The sequence below is a fragment of the Podarcis pityusensis genome (assembly GCF_964106645.2).
Source record: "Podarcis pityusensis genome assembly, chromosome: 4".
NCBI lineage: Eukaryota > Metazoa > Chordata > Lepidosauria > Squamata > Lacertidae > Podarcis > Podarcis pityusensis.
In genome coordinates this window covers 72,214,376-72,237,416 of record NC_138027.1, presented here as the reverse complement: position 1 = coordinate 72,237,416, position 23,041 = coordinate 72,214,376, and the positions used below count along the sequence as shown (strand labels likewise).

Below are 23,041 nucleotides of genomic sequence, written 5' to 3'. Positions count from 1 at the left end.
CTAAATGGCCGGCTCAGGAGGCTCCGCCCGCCGGGCTCCATTGGCGGGTCAGCCGCAAGGAGGAGGGATCCGCGGCCTCGCAGACGCCGGTGGAGGAAGAGGCGGCCTCCTGACGCGCTTCCTTTGCCCAGGAAACCCGCCCATGAAGAGCTGTTGAGTGAATTTATTATTATCATCATTCTTTATTAAATTGGAATGGCGGACCCTGGTGGGTGTTATGACTGGGCTGCAGTCCTCGTTGGAGCTATATCCCCGTTGTGGCTCGAGGGGGAGTTACAGCGGACGTACTCCCGTGTAAAGTGCACGTGTGAGCGCTCCAAGTGCTTTGCTGCCGGGGGCGGAAGCGCGGACTGCATGGGCCGTTGTGTCAGTGAGTTGGCACGAAGTCAGGCCCGGCTCATGTTGACTCGGGCCTGATCCCCGCTATGCCCCGAGGTTGCAGCACCAAATTCAAGATGTCAATCCCATTGAACTCGCCGGGACTTAGTGTACCCGATGTGCGTTGGGTCGGGAAAAGATTCCGCATTGGGCTTGCTGTGCCAGCAATTCACCCAGTTGGTTATCGTGGGTTATTTTATCAGGACTCTTTTAACCTGGATTGGAGGTAACTTCATCCTGTGGCCTAAACGAGCAAAGTTGAAATGGGTTCTAAATGCATTGAAGAAAAGCACTCTGAAATCCCTAATGTTAGTAGACTCCGTTGTGCATGACAGTTTGGCGGTTTAATTGCTTTGTAGAGTCTATCCGTATATTTCATCCGTTTTAGATTATGGTCCCATACTATTAATATTACACTGCAAACAGTGCTGAGGCCTGACAGCTTCTGTTTCAACAGGACATGACAGGGAAGGGTAGAAAGATTACAGTGTTATCACTTATGAAACACTGCAGTTTCATATATAATTGTTGCAAGTCCTTGGATATCTCCCTTTTGTATGTAATGTTTCCTTATATATTCCAGAGGACCAGCCTGTTAGTCTGTAGCAGCCAAAACAAGGGAGTCTGGAGGCACAGCTAGAAGACTAATAGATTTATTGTCATGGCATGCGTCTTTGTAGACTTTAAGATACTGCAGGACTTTGTTTTTACATATTAAAATATGTACACATTCACATTGACAGTTACTGCTTTACTGAGCTGTGATTTCCACCCCACCCCACAAGCTGGGATGGTTCAAAGTTTCATGTAATGTTAGATTCTCCTTTACTATTTTTAATTAAGCACATGTACTTTATCTTCATCAGCAGATGGGCTTGGCTTAAGCTTTATCATTTTCACTTGTTAGCTTGCTTTCACAAATTTTTGTAAAACCCTTATTCAGACGTACCATTGGTTTTATGGGACTTCATAACTAGAAAATAATACAGGATTGCAGCCAAACTACTAAACAACCTTTTTATTTGAAAGCTGCAGTTACCAAGAAAAAGTCTCATTTAACTCAATGGACCTTCTGAGTAAACTTGCCTAGGTAAAAACAATATATCAAAAACTGTTGATTTGTTGAGACTATGAATTGATACTTTGACTGTTACTTAGCACTAACAGTGAAATGATTAAGTGATTTCAAAAGGAGGAAATTTAAAAATAGGCTAATTGTAAACAATGATACTTTATAGTTTCACTAATTTCACAGTGCTTTTCAAAGAATGAAAGTGACTCCTTTTGTATTAATAGTAAAAATATCAGGAGGCTCGTTTTTTATTTCAGAAATGGTTATGCAAATATATGGTAATAAATCATTTTTGGAACTTAAATTGTTAACACACTGATTGGGAAATTTCATTTTAGATATCTTTGAACAATCTTAAAAGGAATAAGAACTAAATTTTTGACAAATAGATTAAACAAACAAGTACCACCAAACATTCTGGATATATAAGTTGCATGTGGAACATGAGGGCACACAGAGAGGAAACACAATGTAAAAAACAAAACAAAAAACCTTTCAGGAGAAATTTTCTATGGTTGAAATGCAAATTAAATTGTTACAATATAAAGTGTTCCTTGTCTGATTCATCAGGGAGACCTTTGCTCTGCACATTGCATGTTGTATGAAGGAACTTTGCTAATGCTTTGTATTTATGGTTTCAAGATTAGCTCAAGAAAATAAAAATCTGTAACTCACCTGCTGATAGTCTTTGGAAAGTTACTATAGTGAGCTTTGAGTAGCTCTCTTCCCTCCTTTTATCTGATGAGAGGAGATAGTATTCTGAACGATTGTATAGCATGGTTCAGGGGGTGAACCAGAGGTCAAAGAGAAAACTTGCATGCCTCCCCTAAAAAACCCCAGTCCAGTCAATTTTAGCAAAGTAAACTGTGTATATAAGCATATTTTGAAACCCACAAAACAATAGAACTAGCCACAAATTGTTTTGGCAGATCTAGAAAGCAATTTATACCTATTGTTTTAAATAAAAACGGTCATTTCTCTATACAGCTTCCTAGGACAGAGAACTGGGAAGGAATACTGCACTGAGAACATTTGATTGAATTCATTTCAAGTTCTCTGAAAAGACATTTTTTAAAAAATCAAAGAGATATGTATTCATGTTTTTTATTGAAGTGTTATTTAACTAAATTATTCTGGATCAGAGAGGAGGGCCTCATCACCCACCTCCATCTACACATTTTGATGTCATTACTGAAATGGAGTGGGATATTTTATGGTATGAAGTTTTATTCCATGCTGACCCACTCCAAATATGGATGTAGTTTCTCTTACATGCCCACTGAACCTAGCAAGAATGTTCACAGACAACTGCTAAGTCACTTATACCTGTTCAGTTTGGGTCCCTAGCTGTTGTTGGACTACAACTCCCATCATACTTGACCATTGGTCCAGCTAGCAAGGGATGGTGGGAGTTGTAGTCCAACAACAACTAGGGAGCCCAAGTTTGAGAAACACTGCACTAGTGAAACATTGCTGCATAAGAGAATGTGTGATCTGGTTGTTGGCAACTTTGTTGCACAATAGATTTCACAATCTGTTGGGGAACAAGTTTCTGCTAGTGCTACTTTTCATTGGATTCTTCTTCTGTGCCACATTTAACCTTGCACAGACAGACAATATCTGATACAGCCCTGAATGAACACCTATCCCTTTCAAAAACTGCTGTACAGATTGCATGAGAAACTACATAGTAGTCCCGCTGAAGTTAGTGGAACTGTAGCTTTATGCACAGTTTGTTCTCTCTTGTTTCCTTGATGTTTCCTGAGTTTTAAAGAGTGGTTGCAAGGGGCACGTGGTAAGAAAAAATAAGCACTGATTTGAAACTAAATTGCCATCAATTATATAAAGGGGCAAGCAATGCATTTCCCAGATAGGGAAAAAAATAGGTCACCGGATTTTCTTAGTACTGTTTTAATCAACAAAATAGGACAAGCTTTTATGCATAGTTCAAACTGTAATATGACAACCATTAGTGCAACCCCAAAACAGAAACATCTATACTAATTCCAGCTGATGGTGACAGTAAATCAAATTACTTGCTCCATCTAATTTAATGGGTAGATGTTTTCTTAAAACACAAAATTGCATCTAGCAGGTTTCCTGTTATCTTAATCTGAACATTGGTGAATCCGTGTTTCTCCAATAACTGTTTATACTCCAAGCCAGTTCTTTGCTTGCCTTCCGTCATACTAAGGGACTGCAGGACAGCTCTACCAGGGCTTGTTCGTTTCTCATCAAGCACAATTTCTGCTACCAGCAAAGCACTACCTGCATTTAAAGGAAAGAAAGAAAGCAACAACACCGTTTAGTTACAAATTTCTAACTTCAAGTTAGCATTTTGTCTTCTCTTGCTCTACAGGAAGGTTTTTAATTTATTTTATTAAGAGTCAGGAGATTCGTATCTTTTCCTAAAGTTGCTCTATCTGACTAGAGGTGTTTGTACAGCTAAACTAGAAATGTGCCGTTTGAACTAAAAAGAGCAACTGCTGCAGGAAAGAGTCTCACCAGGACTGGGATTGCTTCATGTATGTATGTGTGTGTGTGTAGGGAATTCAACCCTTTCCCCTGCGCCAATAGCAGCTTCATCCCACTCCTCAATTTTTACCTGGACCCCTAGTGTGGGAAAATCCTGATTCCCTACAGCTGTTTAATTGTTGTGGGCAGCGGGGGGGGGGGATGTGCTTACAATTTACATTCCTCAAAATTTACATTGCTATCTGTTTACATTTACGCATCACTGTCTTTGGTGATGACACAGACCCTAACTTTTTTCTTTTACATGAAAATTTAGTTTTAAATATATTGTTCTTGATTCAAGAGACCGACTGCTTTGTAATGTAACACTCCAGTGCCTTTAACGTTTAACGTTGAAATTAAAAATAATAAAGTGCCAGCGATATAAGGCTTCATTATCACATTCATTCCTTCATTCACCACACTGTGGTAGGGCAGTAAAAACCTGCTTTAGTTACTGACTGTACTTGTCTCCTTTCCAGCTCTGGAGTCTACATCACCATGTCTAGATATACCTCCCCCCCCCCTATTTTTTTTAGGTGGGGGAGAAAGCAAGTGATCTCCCTGCATTGTAACCACTCCACTTTTTCTTTTTCGTTTTTTGAGAAGACAAAATATGCAACGCACAAAGTTAGGTGTGTTTAACAGAAGTCCTACTGGTTTCATTTGCAGATAAGTGTGCACAGGACTGCAACTTAAGATATGTCAAGGATGTACTTTAAAACCATTCTGTGAAGCTCTAATCAAAACTGCCATTAGAATGATGTTAATAGTTCTTAAGAGCTAATATTCAACTTTTACATGTTTGCAATTGTCCTTTGATACACTACTTACTGCAATTTTACAGTGAAAGGGACAATTCTCCCCAGAGCCTCTGTGTGAAGTTAAACATTATAGGGGGAAACACAGACAAGAGGTGGCACATGTATTAGCCACCTTACACTCTCTTCAATATTTAATTTTGCACAGTCTTTGGGGAAATGACCCTTTTCACTAGTATTTAATATATTTTTAATCTTTGTTGGAAGCTGCCCAGAGTGGCTGGGGAAACCCAGCCAGATGGGCAGGGTACAAATAATAAATTATTATTATTATTATTATTATTATTATTATTATGTGCTAAAATAAACTTATTTCATGATATACTAATACAAAGGAAAAGGGGAAGGAGCAGTCAAATCTTACCTGGCTTGCAAACAGCATATATTTTGCTAAAGAGTGTGGAAATCTTCTCCTCTGAACAGTCATGTAGAACTCGTGAAAGTATATAAAGATCTCCTTTTGGAAGATCATCTTTGAAAAAGTCACCTGTTTGAAAAATGCATTTTCATCAGTTCTGAAACGAATGAACAAATCCTCATCTCAGCAGCCTTATATACACATCAATATCCCAAATATCAAGTCAGTTTTTGAAACAGATCTAACAGTCATGTTCATTAATTTTAGTGGACCTACTCTAAGTTAAACTTGGTTGAATATCACCCTATATGTTATAAGCAGCCCTTTAACACTAATGTTCATCACATATATTCTTTACCAATAATACTTTCACAAGAAACTGAGTATTCAAGGAAGCAAAGATGACTCAACATACAAACTGCCGTGATAAGCCTCATTTGTATCCACATATGCCAAGATTCTATACACACTGTACCTAAGAGGTATGTTTACCTGACATGAAGGAAACCTGAGCTGGGTTTTGTCTTGACGGCTTACAGCTGGAGACACTCGTGATGATTTCTGGAAGGTCAAATACCGTGACACTCATCTCTGGGTAGATATGGACCAGCTCATAAGCTAAAGCTCCAGTGCAACCTAAAGAGAGCAAAATATTATCACAATAGCTCCTGTATTTAGTTCCTCATTTAGTTAAAACTTACTTCTGATGATATTAGCACTCAGTGCTTACCCAGCAGTAGCTATTAAAATCTGCCTAATTATAAAACTTGCAAGATGCTTTCACATACCAGTATTTTCTTTTAGAAGTGAGAAAATGCATTTAAGCTGGTTGTATGGATCATAACATCCTCAACCACTGAGATTTGCTTATACAGTGGTACCTCGGGTTAAGTACTTAATTTGTTCCAGAGGTCTGTACTTAACCTGAAACTGTTCTTAACCTGAAGCACCACTTTAGCTAATGGCACCTCCTGCTGCTGCCGCGCCACCGGAGCCCAATTTCTGTTCTTATCCTGAAGCAAAGTTCTTAACCTGAAACACTATTTCTGGGTTAGCGGAGTGTGTAACCTGAAGCGTATGTAACTCGAGATACCATTGTAGTGGTTGTCAGGCTCTAAGATTTTCCAAGAAAGATCTTGACCACTCTCTCGGAAAACAAAAAATGTACTCCCAACACTCAGCTGTTCCAAACTGCTATGAATTTGCTGTTAATTCTAGAAAGTAATAACTGCATTTCCATCTCAGTAGCTTCATATGTACTTTGATATTCCACCATTAAGTCTGCATTTAAAATTTACCTAAGTGAACCATGAACAGGCTTAACTACACCCACAAGAAAACAAAGAGAGTTTTCTTATCTATTCCACGGATTCTCTTTGAAGTTCAACGCTTATAATAGGACCAAAGTTATAAGGAAGGATACCCAAGAGGAAACAAATAACAGAGAATTACATATTCAATGACAACAGGAATTATAATGAAATTTTCCATCAATGCACCCAGATGTTGGAATGCCTACCTCCCAAATCACACGCAGCTCTGAACTGTGAAAGGTCAAAAGCCACGGCTACATCTCTTGCTGTTAGTTTGGAAATGCTGTGCATGGCACTCATAAAACGTTGCTTCGCCTCTGTAGTTTGGCAACAGAAATCCTTAAAAACAGAGCAGACCAAAGTTTCTAGACTCATTCAAAAGAATTAGGATATAAACAGAACATATGCAGAGGTATTAAAAAACACACCTTGAAAACTACCTGCTTTTTCATCCTAAAAAAGAAATAGCCATAGCCACACCACACAAAAGAGAAATGTCATATTTATTTTTATTAATCTTAATATGACAACAAAAGTGAGTTTCCTTCACAATTTAAGAGTGATAATTCAAACATTTCAGATTATTATGAAGACAATGTCAATAGAAAGCAGAACAGAAAGTCTACTCTCTGGATCATGTCAGAAAACAGTGTTCACGAAATTCACTATATATAACATTAGGATTGCCTCACACAACTATTTGCTGCTGCTGATAATTTACTATGATGTAAATAAAATTTTTGTTGGTAATTATAATAAAATTCATTTGGAAAAAGTAAGAATGAGCCCAGAGTGTTTCTGGAATTCCTATGGTTTTGAATGATCTTCCATATAAAACTTCCTTCCACACTTAAGAACTAGATGACAGGGAGAAGAAGATCTCCTTAACATGTCTGTGTACTATAAACACAGGTGGTTTGTTTTCTGTTATACAGGAGGGGGCATTCTACCATGTGATGGGCAGAAGTGGTACAGCCCAACAAAGTTTCCCACCTCAGTAAGAACTAAGCTAGGACTCCACTTCATTGCCCAAGCGCTCCAAATAACTGATGGAGGGAAATAGTTTGCAGATCATAGTAATTTTAGGATCTGACATTGAATTCTTGATTTTAGCTTGTATTCAGAGTCAGGTATTTTTCTCAATTTAACTACTACAGTGGTTTACACAAAGCATTTATTTGTCCACTGCTTAAACCTTACCAGCATAGGACTTTGGGATTATTTTTTGACAGTTTTCTATTAATAGATAGATAGAAACTTTGCTTGCATTAGCAAACTAACATATACCAGCCTTTATGGTACTATACTGGGCGGGGGTGTGTGTGTGTGTGTGAAGAGCCCATTTGATGGCTGCCAGTATTAAAATGTGTAGCAATATAATCTAATAATACACACACACACACACACACACACACACACACACACACTTTGGTTAACTCTGAATATTTTGTGTAATTGGTCTGTAGACTGTATCCAATTTGTGTGCCTCCTCTGACAGAAAGCTATTTAATTCAGTAGTCTTTTGTAGGTGAAATGGGTTAAGGTGATCTTCAAAGATCCGCTGTTCCTGCTACAGTTCCCTGCACATGCCCTGAGCATCAGCTCTGGAGGTTTGGGAGAGCATACACCAGGGCAGGTGGTGAGGAGAGCTGAATGGGAAGAGGGACTTGACAAAAATTGCCACCTTCCCTTTTCTTCTTATGGATAGCTCTGTTGGCTCAAAGAAATTTTCCATCACAACAGGCACCCCAGTTGCATTATAGGCACCCAGCTCTTCAAAAAATGAATTCCTGAGCATACTGTGGCAGCTCACAATCAAAAAATGAAAGTTAAACTTGCCCAGTAGTGACCATCTCCAAAGCATGTAATGTTTTAAACCAAAGCTGTATATAAAGAATGCGTGGATTCTATACTACCTGAATACAATCTTCTGCTTTCTTCTCAAATATTTGGTTCAGCGGAGTCCCCTCTTTGACTGCCAACTCCAAATGTTTATACAGAGGCCATGTGTGGTCATTACAGTAGAGAACGTAGTCATGAAGTGAACATTCGCCATCTGATGCTAGATATAAATTTGCCATATCTGTATTGCTGTAACCTTTGAAGACAGAGAATTTTGCAAGATCCGTATTATTTTTCCTCAGTGTCTCTTTTTTCCATTCATTAAGCTAAACCTAACCAGCTGCAAGGGTTTCACAGCTCAGTTGATTTCCACAGATCGGCACAGCTCAGTAAAGAATTTAATTAAACCCAATATTATAATTGCTTCTTATAATCAGTTTGCACATTTCCTTGCCACTGAAAGATGCAATGTGATGTTAAGAAAACGACACTGCAGCCCTAAAAATGCATTGTTTTCAAATGACAAAGTTCAACCTGAGTGCAGTAGTGTGCAAGTGGAAGCATGGGAAGTGTCCCAGGGACAGACAGGCACTTCTACCCACAGGACATACTCACACTGACCAAAGTGTTGGTCCAAAATATTTTGAGCACTGGGGTAGGAAATACAACCCCTTAAAAATAAAAAAGGGAGTCGCAGACACCAGAATAGTTTGGCCTTAAGTGTTGCTTTTTCTAAGGCTGTGCTAAGTTAATCAGGAAATCATATTTGACTCATTTCTCTAGACACACTTTTTTGTTCTTCTCCGTTACATATGCCCATAGTCTAGCCAACAATCCAATTGCATTAAGGTCCTGCTACAAGTTCCTTTTCTTTCCGCACCCCCAAATGTTTTAGAGAAGAAGGCTCACCTAGATGGTTCTTGTCCAATAGGCCAAGAGAAGTACAGGCATCAAGTAATCTTTCTGTGCCACACACCGAGGTTTTAAGTTTATTAGCAGCTTCCATAGCTGTCAAGGTGCCCTTATCTTTCAGAATATCAAATACTTTCAGCTTAGATGCCACAAACAAAGCCTGCGGACATGAAATATACATTGATTACTAAAAGAAAAAATAATCAAGGCAATCCATAAGCTACTAAGTCACATCAATGCCTGGGTTAGCTGCTCCAGCCCCACTTTGGGCTACACTATTTTGGATGGAAGTTCAGCTGCTGAAATTTGTTACTGATCACGACATCCAAGAGATTATGGGAGACAAACAGTAGTCACTTGAAAACCAGAATATGTGGACCTGTTTACTGATTTTTCTTTCACTGTCACCTCTGTCAGTTCGTTCTGGTTATCTATCAAAAAACCAGAACGAACTGACAGAGGTGACAGTGAAAGAAAAATCAGTAAACAGGTCCACATATTCTGGTTTTCAAGTGACTACTGTTTGTCTCCCATAATCTCTTGGATGTCGTGATCAGTAACAAATTTCAGCAGCTGAACTTCCATCCAAAATACAAGCCACGGTAAGGATATTACAGAGGAAATGATGGTTGCTAGCCTTGGCTGAAACAGACACCTGTTCACAAGACTTCATGGCCGCTTAACGTTTTTAATGCTGAATTTTAATCTAAAAATGTACCTTGCTGAATACTAAGGGTATCCAAAAACATGTGTAGTTGCCAAGCATTCACAACAGAAGAATCTAGATATATTTTTAAAGAGAAACAAGAGGTCTATAAAGGGATTTTTAACTATGAGGCAGTTGTGAGTGAGTCAGTAGATGCCAATTGGTTTTTCATTCTGTACCAAAGCTGCCTGGTATAACAAGGTCAGACAATTTTTTTCTATCTGTCCAGAATTGTCTATTCTGATTGGCAGGGGCTCAGGACTTCAGGCAAAAGTCTTTCACATCACCTTCCATCCGATTCTGGATAAGCAGGGGATTGAATCTGAGACTTGCAGCAATAGACTTGGGCAATATATGATGGTTTGCCCAACAACCAAGCGGAGAGAAGTGATAATTTCAACTTTTTCTTAAAAATTAATGACCAGCTTCAGTTTACCTCATTGCAGTTCCAGGTAGGGTAGGAGAATGGAGAAGAGAGAAGAGAGCCCACACTGGGTATAGCAATGATGAGTTAGGGCACTGAGTCTATGTCGTGTCAACAGCCACCTCCCATTTGCAGCAACAGATGGAGAGTTTTGTAGTGGTATTTACAAACATCTCAGGCTGCTTTCAGATCTTCACAAAAGATCTCTTATTTACCCTTGACCAAGTATTTGAGCCACTAAGAAATGTAAGAACCAGCATATAAAGAACTGCAACTGTAAACATACTCTTGTTCACTAAAAATTCATTGTATCCTAATGGACAAACCTGTACAAACAGAATAAAACCTGTTGATTTCAAGGTGTCTGGAGCTCAGGTTATTGTCATTAAAATGCAGGCACATTCCCCAAGCCCACAGGTGCCACATTCCATAAAATTAACAAAAACTTTTTTTACAGATCTATATACAAAAGAACAAAAGATGGGTTACCTTTGATGCTCTGAAGCCATCCAGAAGGTGAGTGAGTTTAGCTGGGAATTGCGTTGCATTTTCTATTACACCATTCTGACTTTCCATAGGTGTGTTGCAAGAATGACTGCTCTTTATGCACTTTTCCAGGCTGTGGGGGACTCCACCGCCGTTTCGCTTCTTAGCACCTTCAAACTGTGTGTGGTTATCTGAAGACTCAAATTCCCCATCACTTAGAATCTCAAAAGTCTCTACTGAAGGGATAGAGTCATGCTTTATGTGATGGATAGTGTGCTTTGGGGGTGGATAATATAATTCTGCTAACTTTTTGCAGAAGCGATTCAAAGGAAACCCCACCACGTTCAAGAAGTCTCCGTGAACATATTCCACTAACATTCCCCCAAGTGCCTGGATCCCATAGCCTCCAGCTTTGTCCCTAGAGAGAAAGTTTAAAAAATAAATTGAAGCAGCACTTGGATGGAAAAGGATTGGATATCTTAGTTTCACCTAGACATTATTCTGCATTACGTATTTCAAAAGCTAAACATTTTGTCCAGGATCTGAAAATATAGAGAACCAAATAAAGAGTTTATGCTCAGTGGATTTTTTGTCTTGTATTTTCATTGTGAAGTTGACCCAACCATGAAACTGTTTGACACTTCCCTTGAGTTCGAAAGCAGTTCAGGTAACGTAAGGGGCAGCCATTTATGAAAAACATGTCTAAAGCCTTCTGGGACTCGTGAACTAGTGTTGCATTTTGGACTCACAGTTGCCCGTGGAGACACAGGTCAATTCTGTGTCCACAGCAGCTGTCTACCAGCTCCATCTGGTATGCCAGCTGAGACCCTACCTGCCCGCCTGCTTAGTCTTGCCAGAGTGGTACATGCTCTGGTTATCTCCCGCTTGGACTACTGCAATGCACTCTATGTGGGGCTACCTTTGAAGGTGACTCAGAAACTACAACTAATATAGAATGCGGCAGCTAGACTGGTGACTAGGAGCGGCCGCCAGGACCATATAACCTCAGTCCTAAAGGATCTACATTGACTCCCAGTACGTTTCTGAGCACAATTCAAAGTGTTAGTGCTGATCTTTAAAACCCTAATGGCTTCGGCCCTGTATACCTAGAGGAGTGTCTCCACTCCCACTGATGTCCAGCTCCAAGGGTCTTCTGGCTCATTGCAAAAAGTGAGGTTACAGGGAACCAGGTAGAGGGCCTTCTTGGTAGTGGTGCCCTCCCTGTGGAACACCTTCCCATCAAATGCCAAGGAGATAAATAACTTTATGACTTTTAGAAGGCCTTTGAAGGCATCCCTGTATAGAGAAGTTTTAGATATTTGACATTTTATTGTGTTCTTATATTTTACTGGAAGCTGCTTAGAGTGGCTGGGGCAACCCAGTCAAATCTGTGGTATAGTATTACTACTACTGCTACTGCTGCTGCTACTACTACTACTACTACCAGGTCTGAACCTGGTTAACTTCAGCAACTCTGTGACAACAAGAGCACCTAGGACATTCATTATGACTCTTTGCCAACCCATAATACTATATGGAGCCTTCAAGATCCCAGATGCAGAAAACAGTCAAATGGCTTAATTAAGAATGCATCTGTGGCGTGATAGTATACAGGGTTTTCACAGCTATTTATAGCCTTCTAGGCACAATTCAAAATGCTGGATTTGCTGTATAATGCTTCTAATTCCCTGCTCAGTGACTAGCAGGCTCAGCAAAACCCAAGGGCCAATGTAGCATCTAAACAACATGTCTTAAAGGTGCCACTGAACTCTGCTTCAGCAAAGTAATGCCGCTGTTAGCTGGCATGTTAACTGCTTAAGAAAAGAAGAGCAGAGTAATAGTGTTCTAGAAGTATGTGTGGCTTGTTTCTCTTTCTCCTTCAAGGAAGAATGTTGTGTTAAGAACCCCCCAATTTCTGCTTCATATCCACATACATAAGCAGACATCTATTTTTACATCTGTGCCGGATGGGGTGATACAAGCTAGAGGAGTAGAGAAATCAGTTTCAGTACACACTTTCATTACTCTTAATGGAAGGCAATAAATCCAGGAAGCCCTTTGGATTTTTCCGCTGCTCACAAAAGGAGAAGAAACGGTACACAGTCATCTAAAAATAAATTCAGTTGTGGAGAACACATAAGCTTGCCTAAATTCTTGTTGCAAAAGACTTTCCCCCCTTTGTTCTAGTCAGGCAGACAGAACTGTAAGGCCCTAATGTCCCATGCTGAGGCTGATTTCTAAACCCAGAGGGTTTGGGTCATTCCCTTTAAAGGCTGATTGACTTCTGTTTCATTTTGAGATCTCATGAACTTTTGACCTGTCCAAAGCACACAAGTTTAATTATGGGCAAGCCACAAAATCCTGACAGGAAGGGAATCAGCTAAATCCATCACCAATCCCTCCCAAACACTGTGCCAGGGCAGCATTTGCGTATTGATTTGCACAGAAAGATCAAGGCCTGAACATCTGTAGTCTAAACATCTCTCTCGGTTGCAAGACTGAAGTTCATCCTAAAAATCCCTAGCATTTACTATGCAAATGACACAAGTCTGATCAGTCACATGCTCTCAACAAAGATTTAAAAACATGCTAGTTTGAGCACTAAAAATAAATAAATCAGAATTTCCCACCGGCAAAAATGGCGATACCTAAAGCTTAGTTAGCAGCCATTTGCATCTCATTTTTTTAGTCACCTAGATATGACACGCAGACACCAACATAAGTGAGGTGTTCACAGGCACTAGGAATTCTGAGCTCCCTGCCTTCCTAAAGCAGTTCCCTGTGATGTCTCCAAAAACTCAGAGGCCTTTGATACAGAAGGGAAAACTACAGTCAGGATGGGGCATCTTGTATCCCTCAAAGTAGTTTTTAAAAATCATCATCCAATGTGATGTTGGTTTTTGGGGGACCTTGAAAAATCAGGGAATTTCAACAGGTTCGTTTTTAATTCTAATGGATGAGACTTTCACCTAAACCCCACAGAAAAAGGAAGTATGTGTGTGACTGGTGGAAGAATAACCCAAGAGAGAGAAGCCACCTTGAGTCCCGTCAGGAAAAAAGGCAGGGAATAAATAAATATAATAATAATAATACCCACAGGCTCCAAAAGATCTAGCCCTGGCCTAGATGTTCAAATCATGTTTAATAATGCACAGGGTAACATTTAGGAAGGATGGGGGGCAAACTCCTCTTCACTTTGATTTTCAGGCCACATGTGGTTATTCTTCAGGAGAACCTATGTTTTTGGCAATTTGTTCTACGCCCCTGTATGACTGTTACATACAACTAAAGTATGTCTGCAAAGCTGAAACATCAAACGCACAAATCCAGTTTTCCTCAAGATAAAAAAAAAGGAGAACGAGAGAGAGACTGGTTGTCTTGATAACAGTGTTATATCTATGATGCAGACTAAACAAATGCTTTTGATATATCCTGTTTTCCACATTCATTTTTTAACATATAGTAGGCCTTTGAATTCTGCTACAAATTCTTTCCTGCCCTCACCCTCAAAATCCAAAACTGTTCCCTCTCACTCTTGCTAGATGACAAACCAAACATATTATTTTATGAAATGTTACATATTCCCAGACTAAACTCCCTTTTTGTTTCATGTGCTACACAAACAGCCAGTTTTCCCACACAACAAGCCATCTAGAGTGATTAGGTCTGCATTCAAATCCGCTCCCAACTATTGTGCTTACATGGGCTCACCACTGTGAATATACTCCCATAAGAGTTCTTCGGAGAGTGCAGAAAACTTAACTTTGGTTTCTTCATAGAAATCTGTGACTTCAGTCTCTAGCTGATTATCTAGAAAAATAAAAACCACTGGTTAAAAAAAATGACATATCTGATGAGCACCAGCAGTTTTAAAGCATTTTTATTATGAATACGTTACACTGCAGTCAGTAGGCCTGCATTTCCAAATTCAAATCCAAATTATGCTGCAATGAATACATGGATCTTCTACATATAAATGTGTTTCCAGTTACTTCAATAAAATGAGATGCTAGTTTATAAATATCCCTCTAAATATTGGTGAGGCATTTGATGCAATCTGTTGAAAACTGTCTTTATATTTCTCTTGCCCTTCAAGTCAAGGATGTTCTTCTGTACTGATCTGCAGTGCAGATCTTTGTTAACATTCTGGAGGCAGCAGCAATATACAATGAGCTAAATAGCTGCAGGATAGATTGGTGCAAATGATAGTGGAAGCGAAGCATGTTGTAAACATTATTACAGACTGAAGGAACATCATAATTTGGCGTTAACTTATATGTTCCTCAGTACCAGCATGCGTAGTTTAATAAAAACAAAACATGCTTTCCAAAGGCTCACTTACTCATTTAAATTGGATAACATGCAAAACAGTGGGATAAGTTATATTTGGCAGCTGTACTACAAACTCTTTTACACAGGATCAGGCATACTCAAGTAGGCCTTTGACTCTCTCTCCTTTGAACTAAAGGCACATTACAAACTGCTTTCAAAAACATGCTTCATTCTTTATTTTATTTTTTAATGGGTAGCCTTTGGGTATGGAGGGCTCATTTTTGAGAAACAATTCCAAAACAAAAACAAAAACCCAACCTTTGGGCATGTGAAATAAGTTGTGCAGCTCTTTGGAGACTAGCCTTTGTTTTGCATTAAAAAGAGAAAATCTTATTCAGGTTGAAATGTTATCATTATCCGGATAATCAGTTCTGGTCCCCACCCAGAATCTACAGCATGTTTCCCAACAGTCAACACTAAACTCTTGGTGCTGCCGCTGGAGAAGAAGCCCATTGCAGGGCCTGTGAGTTAAAATCCACCTGCCTCGTGGGCAGAGCTCCAGAGAAACTATCATTGTCAGACCTGGAACTGAGCTTTGCTTTCCACCCAGCCCAGTCTGCAGCACCTTCTCAAACAGTCACCGTTATCGCTTTTGGGAGAAGGAGCAGCATCGCTGGACCTGGGCTGCCTTGTGGGATGTTCCCCATATAAACCAACAACAATTATGCAGCAGCTCTTTTAATGCACAACTAGGAATTTCGGAGGTGGTTGCCTGGCAAGAGCACTGTCCATTAGATATATTTTTGTATCAGTGCTACGGCTTGCTTGTTGCTGCATCATTTTCATTTACTTTGGCCTCTTTTATCCCACAGAACATTTGATTTCCTAAGCCGGAAAGCCTTTTGGGAGCAGGCAAATTAGGACCAAGGAAAAACTACTGAAAGCCACTTTTGAGTCTTTAAGACAGAAAACAAATGAATAAATACAACTTTATTGTTGTGGGGCTATGATATGACTTTAAACTCTTCAGTGCTGCAACATACATTTTTAAACCACCCCCTTTGGTCAGGACTCTTCGTTTGGATTTGAGATTTGGAGTTTATCCCCTGTTTTGACAAACATTGTGGCTATGATCCTATACATATTTTCCTGAAAGTAAATCTCCTTAACCAATGGGATTTGCCTGAGTAGACATTCAGGGCCACAATACAATACAATACACTACAATACAATACAATACAATACAATACTCCATTTTATTTTGAGGGGCAAGGATAGCACATGGGAACAAGACACTTTCAGTGGGAATGCATGTACAGTGGTACCTCGGGTTAAGTACTTAAACCGTTCCGGAAGTCTGTTCTTAACCTGAAACTGTTCTTAACCTGAAGCACCACTTTAGCTAATGGGGCCTCCTGCTGCCGCCGCGCCGCCGGAGCACGATTTCTGTTCTCATCCTGAAGCAAAGTTCTTAACCCAAGGTACTATTTCTGAGCTAGTGGAGTCTGTAACCTGAAGCGTATGTAACCCGAGGTACCACTGTATCAGGTTGCTGTGAAAAGGCAAAGATTCTGATTTATGCTAGTGATACTGACTGCACGTTCTGTTTGGTGCTTCTGGGCTGCCTTCAGCCACTGGAACAATTCTAGTTGCTAAGATGTCTGCCTACAATCACATCTGATTCTGCGATTTACTGCCACTGTGTTCATGTGAGTGGGGAGTAAATAAAGGGTGATGTCACCTTGCCAAAATAATCACCTAGGTTGGCTTTACTGTCTTTTGCCTGATCAGTCATATGCTCCTCAGTGACCTTCAATTGAGATCAGCATTTGGGGGAAAGGGGATTAATTACTGGGAATTTCTGGAAAGATAAATACATGAAACTGGGTCACGGTGTGAATGTCAACATGTTTGCAAGCAGAATCAACATGGAAGTTGTCAAGCCGAGTCACAGCCAGCAAGGCAACAAATTGGCAAGGGCAACTCCAAGAGTTTTACTATGAACAGGAAGTTGACAGTGCCCAGTTCTATTCTAGTTAGATTCAATTTATTTCTAGATCTGAGACCTACTTAAAATGCTTGTTATCATTTTGCCTGTTACTGTGTTAGTTCTCCTGACCTTCAGGGTCAATTTTGGGGTTGGCACATGGTTTGGGGAGATGGGGTCCCACTACACTAGCAGACGTCCTGAATCCAGCCTTTTGTGTCTTCCAGCAGATGCCACAAGCCTCTACAGAAGCCACTGAGATGCCATCACATACCCTTTGGGCTGGGGTGCCTGATATCCACCCACTTCAAAATGAATTCTCAAGAAGAGTTTGGATTTGATATCTTGCTTTATCACTACCAGAAGGAGTCTCAAAGCAGCTAAAATTCTCCTTTCCCTTCCTCCCCCACAACAAACACTCTGTGAGGTGAGTGGGGCTGAGAGACTTCAGAGAAGTATGACTAGCCCAAGGTCACCCAGCAGCTGCATGTGGAAGAGCAGAGAAGCGAACCCGGTTCACCAGATTACGAGTCTATCGCTCTTAACCACCATACCACACTGGCTCTTCTAAGCAATTCCATTCATCCCAAAGTGGTGTCCTCTAAAAACAGTGGATGCTATCCAACTCTGAGCAGACCCACTGAAATATGAATGGACTTAACTCAGTCATGTTCACTAATTTGAATTTGAGTAAAACTTAGTTGGCTATCACCCAATGTACTCCTCAGTGTGAACAAAGAGAGAAAAGCCAAACTCCTGCAGTCTTCTGATGCACGCAGACACTAAAGTCCCCCACTTGGTGACTTTCAAATGAGGTTAGACTGCAAATACCATCATTCCTTACCCTAATGGCCATATTGACTGGGGCTAATGGGAGTTGCAGCCCAACAACATTTGGAGGCTTCTGGGTTGGGGAAGATTTCACTGACAAGTAAGTAAGCTACAGGGTCAAATGAGACTTTGATTCGCCACAAGCATCTGTATTCATTCTTACCAATTACCTTTACTGCTGCAATGAACAATCGCGACACCCGTGAAAACACTGTGCTCCTTGCCACTCAGCCTGCGAGGAAAAACAGATATATTTAGGCTGCAGCCAATTTGCACTAATTTCTTGGAAATCTAACACTTGAATTTGTTTGAAAAACAAATTCTGCTCATTTATGAATGATGTAGCAATGTTGGCAATTTACTCAATTTTATAGCCTTACAAACCAGGCAAAGCTAGGCACTTCACTTTGATTCTGTTTTATTCTCCCACTGAACTGAATGGGGCTTCAAAGTGCTTGACTTTGGCTGGATTGCGTTTACATTGATTGCTACCTCTGAACTGAAGTACTACTGAAAACCTGAAAAAGGCAAGGAGAACCAGGCACAAAATGATGCCTTTCTCCCCTTATCTAAATGAAAAACAAACATAAAATTAGAAAGCATTGGTGAGAAAAACTAATTGGTGTGCTATACTTTGGGGTTGATTGCCTCTGACGGACGTGAGGTCTCTTTTTTATGTTTTGAAGAATTAGATTTATAAACTACTTAATCATGAAACACTCTAAGTGGCACACAAACAAAATATCGGTAAGTTCTCTTCTAATGTGTGACTAGGCAAGAGAAACTTTTATAGGAAACTCAACTATGCAATAAATAGCCATGGTCAAATTACGTCCAATTTGATTACACAGAACAGTAGGTCTAAGCATGGATTAAAATAAAAGCTTGATGTTTTCACAAAAATGTATCACAGCCTGCCTGCTGTGATTCACACACAGGTGTATTTGACAAGCAGATTTTAAAAGTGATCCAGAGATTAATCTGAAACAGAGCTAGCCTGTTATGAGCTGTGGGAATAACTACACAAGAAATGCAGGTAACTGTAATAGTTACCTATTTCCCCAACAAATGAAACTACATGCTTATCATTCTTATGAAGGGCAAATGAAAAGCATATCCCAATCAAGTAATTTTTCATTTGATTTCCATATCCACAAATAAGGCCAACAAAGGCAGTATAACATGGTTAGAAATAAGCAGTGATTTGAAGTACAAACTTTGAAAGCATCCTATATGCATCTTGTTTGTCCACTGGTTTCTCCAAAATCTGTTCTTCTATTGTCTGAAATGGAAATAAATATATTTAAATATGTATATTTGCATACACTTGTCAAGGGAAAGCCTAGTTCTCTCCCATAGAAGAGTTGCTACTTGAGGTGAAATAAGGACATAGGAAGCTACTTTATACCAAGTCAGTCCAATGGCCTATCTAGTTCAGTGTTGTTGACACTTATTGGCAGCAGTTCACCAGCATTTCAGACAGGAGTTTTTACTATCCTGCTCTGGACTTTTTGCATTTAAAGTGCCGTATTTTTTGCTCTATAAGACGCACCAGACCACAAGATGCACCTAGTTTTTGGAGGAATAAAACAAGAAAAAAAATATTCTGAATCTCAGAAGCCAGAACAGCAAGAGGGATCGCTGCGCAGTGAAAGCAGCAATCCCTCTTGCTGTTCTGACTTCTGGGATAGCTGTGCAGCCTGCATTTGCTCCATAAGACGCACACACATTTCCCCATACTTTTTAGGAGGGAAAAAGTGAGTCTTATAGAGCAAAAAATACAGTATCTACTGTACAACTCAAGCTACAGTCCTTCCCCACTTAAACTCCTTTTCACCCTGGGATATTTTTACATATTAATGATTAGCTACTTTGCTTTCTGTCTGTGTACAAAGCGCTTAAAGTAAACACTGCAGGTGATAAGCGTTTAATTCCATGCACAAGTAAAAGCAGGAAGTCTAGGAAAGAGCTATTTAAACCCTGGAGTTAAAAAAAGCACATTGATGGAAGCTTGGGCTGGATGGTTTGGCATACCCAATTTCTATCGTGCAATTATAAGTACATGCAACTTCCGCTTTCCGAACAAAATGTGTTTCTAGGAAATTGTTCATTAGGTGAGTGTTTGCATGACGAGCTGACGATTTCCATTATTGGCTGCAGCCAATCAGCAAAAGAGAGACAAAAGAAAAACCGATTTGTCCCATCCCTCCTGCTCTCTGATTTGTCTGATCTCTCCCCCATCCCTCTCTCCTTGGTTTCTGCCCCAAAATGATTGCCGTCAACCAGCAAAACACAAACAAGTAAGGAAGTGGCAAACTCTGGCTGTTCGGACACCTGAATCAGTGGGGTGTGTCGCATGGTTTGGGAACAATTCTTTCTGTTTGGATAAGTGAATTTCTGTATTGCGAGTGAAAGCAGGATCTGCGTGTATTGATAAAATAACAGTTGCCAATTAGAGAGATTCTAATTTTCAGCTGTTGGTGTCTATGACTTACCACTATGGTGTCTGCCCCTATAACGACATCGGGTGTTCTAAGATGTTTCTGAAAAAATAAAAATGCATTTTGTTCAGTTTTCCACCTTAACCATAGCTTAAACTAACAGTTGGGAAATTAAACAGCAAGTGGGGAATCAGCACAATAGAAGCAATATTGAACTGATTTAGACTGCATCCAGCTTTCCCCATCAACCATTAAGTAAAACAGTTATGCTAAAGGGGTCACATGAGGGGGTTCTGTGACGACTTGGCACTTGCTTGGTCCAGTCACTAGTGCACAACTGTCTGGAACAGGAAGCCTTCCTGTATTACTGTACTATAGATTAAATGTCAACCTAATGTCACATGGACACAACAAATTGTTTGCATGTTCCATCTCAAACACTCATGCACTTCTGTAGTTAAATAGTTCGTGGTTAATAAGCCAAGTTCAATAAACCAAGATGTAGGGATCTGGACTGCAACAGCAAAGAGTTTGACAGCTTTTTTAAAGCATCGTCTCAGACGAGGTCCCTATATGGCTTACCAGATGCATTCTGTTTGCCACTTCAAGTGCCTTTTGCCTTGCAGTTTCTACAGCATATTCAAAAGGAGCTGCGAAAGATGACTTCTCAAGCGTCTCTTTGAACCAGGAGGGAACAACTTCAAACCGGAGGCCCTGTTAGAGACACTTAAGTTATTTCAGCAATAAATCTTACAAAACTTGAAGGCTATGTGGATGTTCTCTGCTTAAGGCCCTGGTGGAGGGACTATTGAACTGGCTAGCAGCTACTGAAAGCCTTTATCTCCATGACTCTGGAGGCATGGTTGGAAACCAGCTGCTTGAAATCACGGGAGGGGAGAGCGCTCTTGTGCTTAAATCCTGTTTGCAGGTTTCCCACAGGCATCTGGTTAGCCACTGTGAGAACAGGATGCTGGCTTAGAAAGGCCATTGGCCTGATGTAGCAGGATCCTTGCATGATCTATTGTCTAATCCTCTTTTAAAGGTAAAGGGACCCCTGACCATTAGGTCCAGTCGTGGCCGACTCTGGGGTTGCGGCGCTCATCTCGCTTTATTGGCCAGGGATTCGAACCGCCGACCTTCTGATCGGCAAGTCCTAGGCTCTGTGGTTTAACCCACAGTGCTACCCGGGTCCCTTAATCCTCTTTTAAAGCCATCCAAATTGGTGACCATCGCAGCCTCCATTGGGAGCAAGTTCCACAGCTGAACTAGTGGATCAAGTACTTTCAAAGACTTCAAAATGTGTGAGAACTGAATGTACCTTTGAAGACCTGCCATCTCATTGCACTCTGTGCCACTGTCTTTCCCCCCCTTCCCTCCCCCCTGGAATGTTGTGGGGGTGGGAGCTGTCTTTAGCGCAGCCTGCTATTCTGGGTGTGAGTCCAACCCATGGTGAACTTGCACAATAGCACCTTCATTTCATCTCGTAAACTATTTTACAGGCTGCAGACATGAACTTTTCATTGCACTGAACATCCATTTATTTCCTCGCTGCACTTTTAGCCAGATGAACTTGAAAACTTGCTCCTTTCTTTAGAACTTGCTTTTGAATCCCCACCTCAATAACTGACACAAAGGTTTGTCTGAATTTTTTGTCCCCTTTGAAACAGAGGCTTGTCCAAAGGACAGATGTGCTATTTGTGGCTGGGGCAGTGGCTCCAACACATGCCAAGTAGGATTTTAGGGCACTAATATATCCTGAGCACTTCATTGTTGCTTCCCAGGACCAGAAGCAGAGTGCTGTGTGTGAGAGAGCGAGAGCGAGCGAACATTAAGCCCTGGCTCAGAGTAGGGTTGCCACAAAATGAACTAGTTGGGGGGGGGCAGACTTTTGTGGGGGGAAGCAGAACCGCAGATTTGTATTATTTTTTCCTGATAAATAGTTGGGAAGAAAGTGGCTGCCAATGGGATTCTCAGCGTCCCCTCCCTCTCTCCCTCTTGAGCTGTCAACCTGGCAAGCAGGAATTCAAGCGGTGCAGCTTTTCCAGCAGCCAATATGCAGTGATGGGTTGTTTATTAATAGCATTACAAGTTATTTATCAATCGCCTTCCAAACCACCGTCTCAAGGCAACTTACACGTGAAGTCGCCACCTGTGCAGCCGCCCAAAACGCAGCAGCCCCGCTGGCGGAAAGGAAGGCAAGGGCCACCCGGGGGGCGGGCGGTGCCAAGCGGGGCGCAGGAGCCGCGAGAGCGCACAGGCTGCCCCGGCGCGCAGCCAGGGCGGCACACTCACCGCGTTGGTGAGGATCTCCTGGCGGCGCGGAGAGGCGCTGGCCAGCACCACCCTCTTGTGGACCAGCTTCCCGATGACGGGGTTCAGGACCATGGCTGCGGCGGGACCGGACGGCCGCGGGAAGGACGAGCCGACGGAGAGGAGAGGAGGGAGCCAGCCGGCGCCTTTATCGCGGCGCACTTAGGGGAAGCGGCGAGGGGCGGAGTCCTCCAGCCTCTCCTCCCCAGTTTGCTCGGAGGGGAGGGAAAGAGCAACCTCTCCTTCCTTCCCGCAATGGGCGGCTGTTGCTGCTCTGGTTTAGGAAAGACGTTTTTCATGCCTTGTAGACTGGGGGGAAGTGCCCTAGAGATTATTGAGCAAATAAGGGGCAAGATCTGTTTGAAACACAGACC

General features: G+C 41.1%; 1 protein-coding gene and 1 long non-coding RNA gene across 2 annotated transcripts; one reads left to right on the top strand and one right to left on the bottom strand.

Moving 5' to 3' along the window:
* The first annotated feature begins 61 nt into the window (after positions 1-61).
* On the top strand, positions 62-11,257 carry LOC308474882. Its single transcript, XR_013984990.1, has 3 exons — positions 62-152; positions 10,798-10,856; positions 11,143-11,257. It is a non-coding gene; the product is annotated as an uncharacterized lncRNA (long non-coding RNA).
* Positions 3,346-22,846, bottom strand: ASMTL (acetylserotonin O-methyltransferase like). The gene is made up of 13 exons (XM_081001346.1): positions 22,650-22,846; positions 20,940-21,071; positions 20,412-20,459; positions 19,134-19,198; positions 18,087-18,148; positions 14,528-14,636; positions 10,830-11,244; positions 9,208-9,370; positions 8,373-8,554; positions 6,663-6,795; positions 5,636-5,779; positions 5,150-5,272; positions 3,346-3,718 (listed from the first exon to the last, which is right to left on the bottom strand). The coding sequence occupies exons 1-13, from the start codon at positions 22,740-22,742 to the stop codon at positions 3,501-3,503; spliced, it is 1,887 nt and encodes a 628-aa protein (XP_080857472.1). The 5' UTR covers positions 22,743-22,846; the 3' UTR covers positions 3,346-3,500.
* Positions 22,847-23,041: the final 195 nt, after the last annotated feature.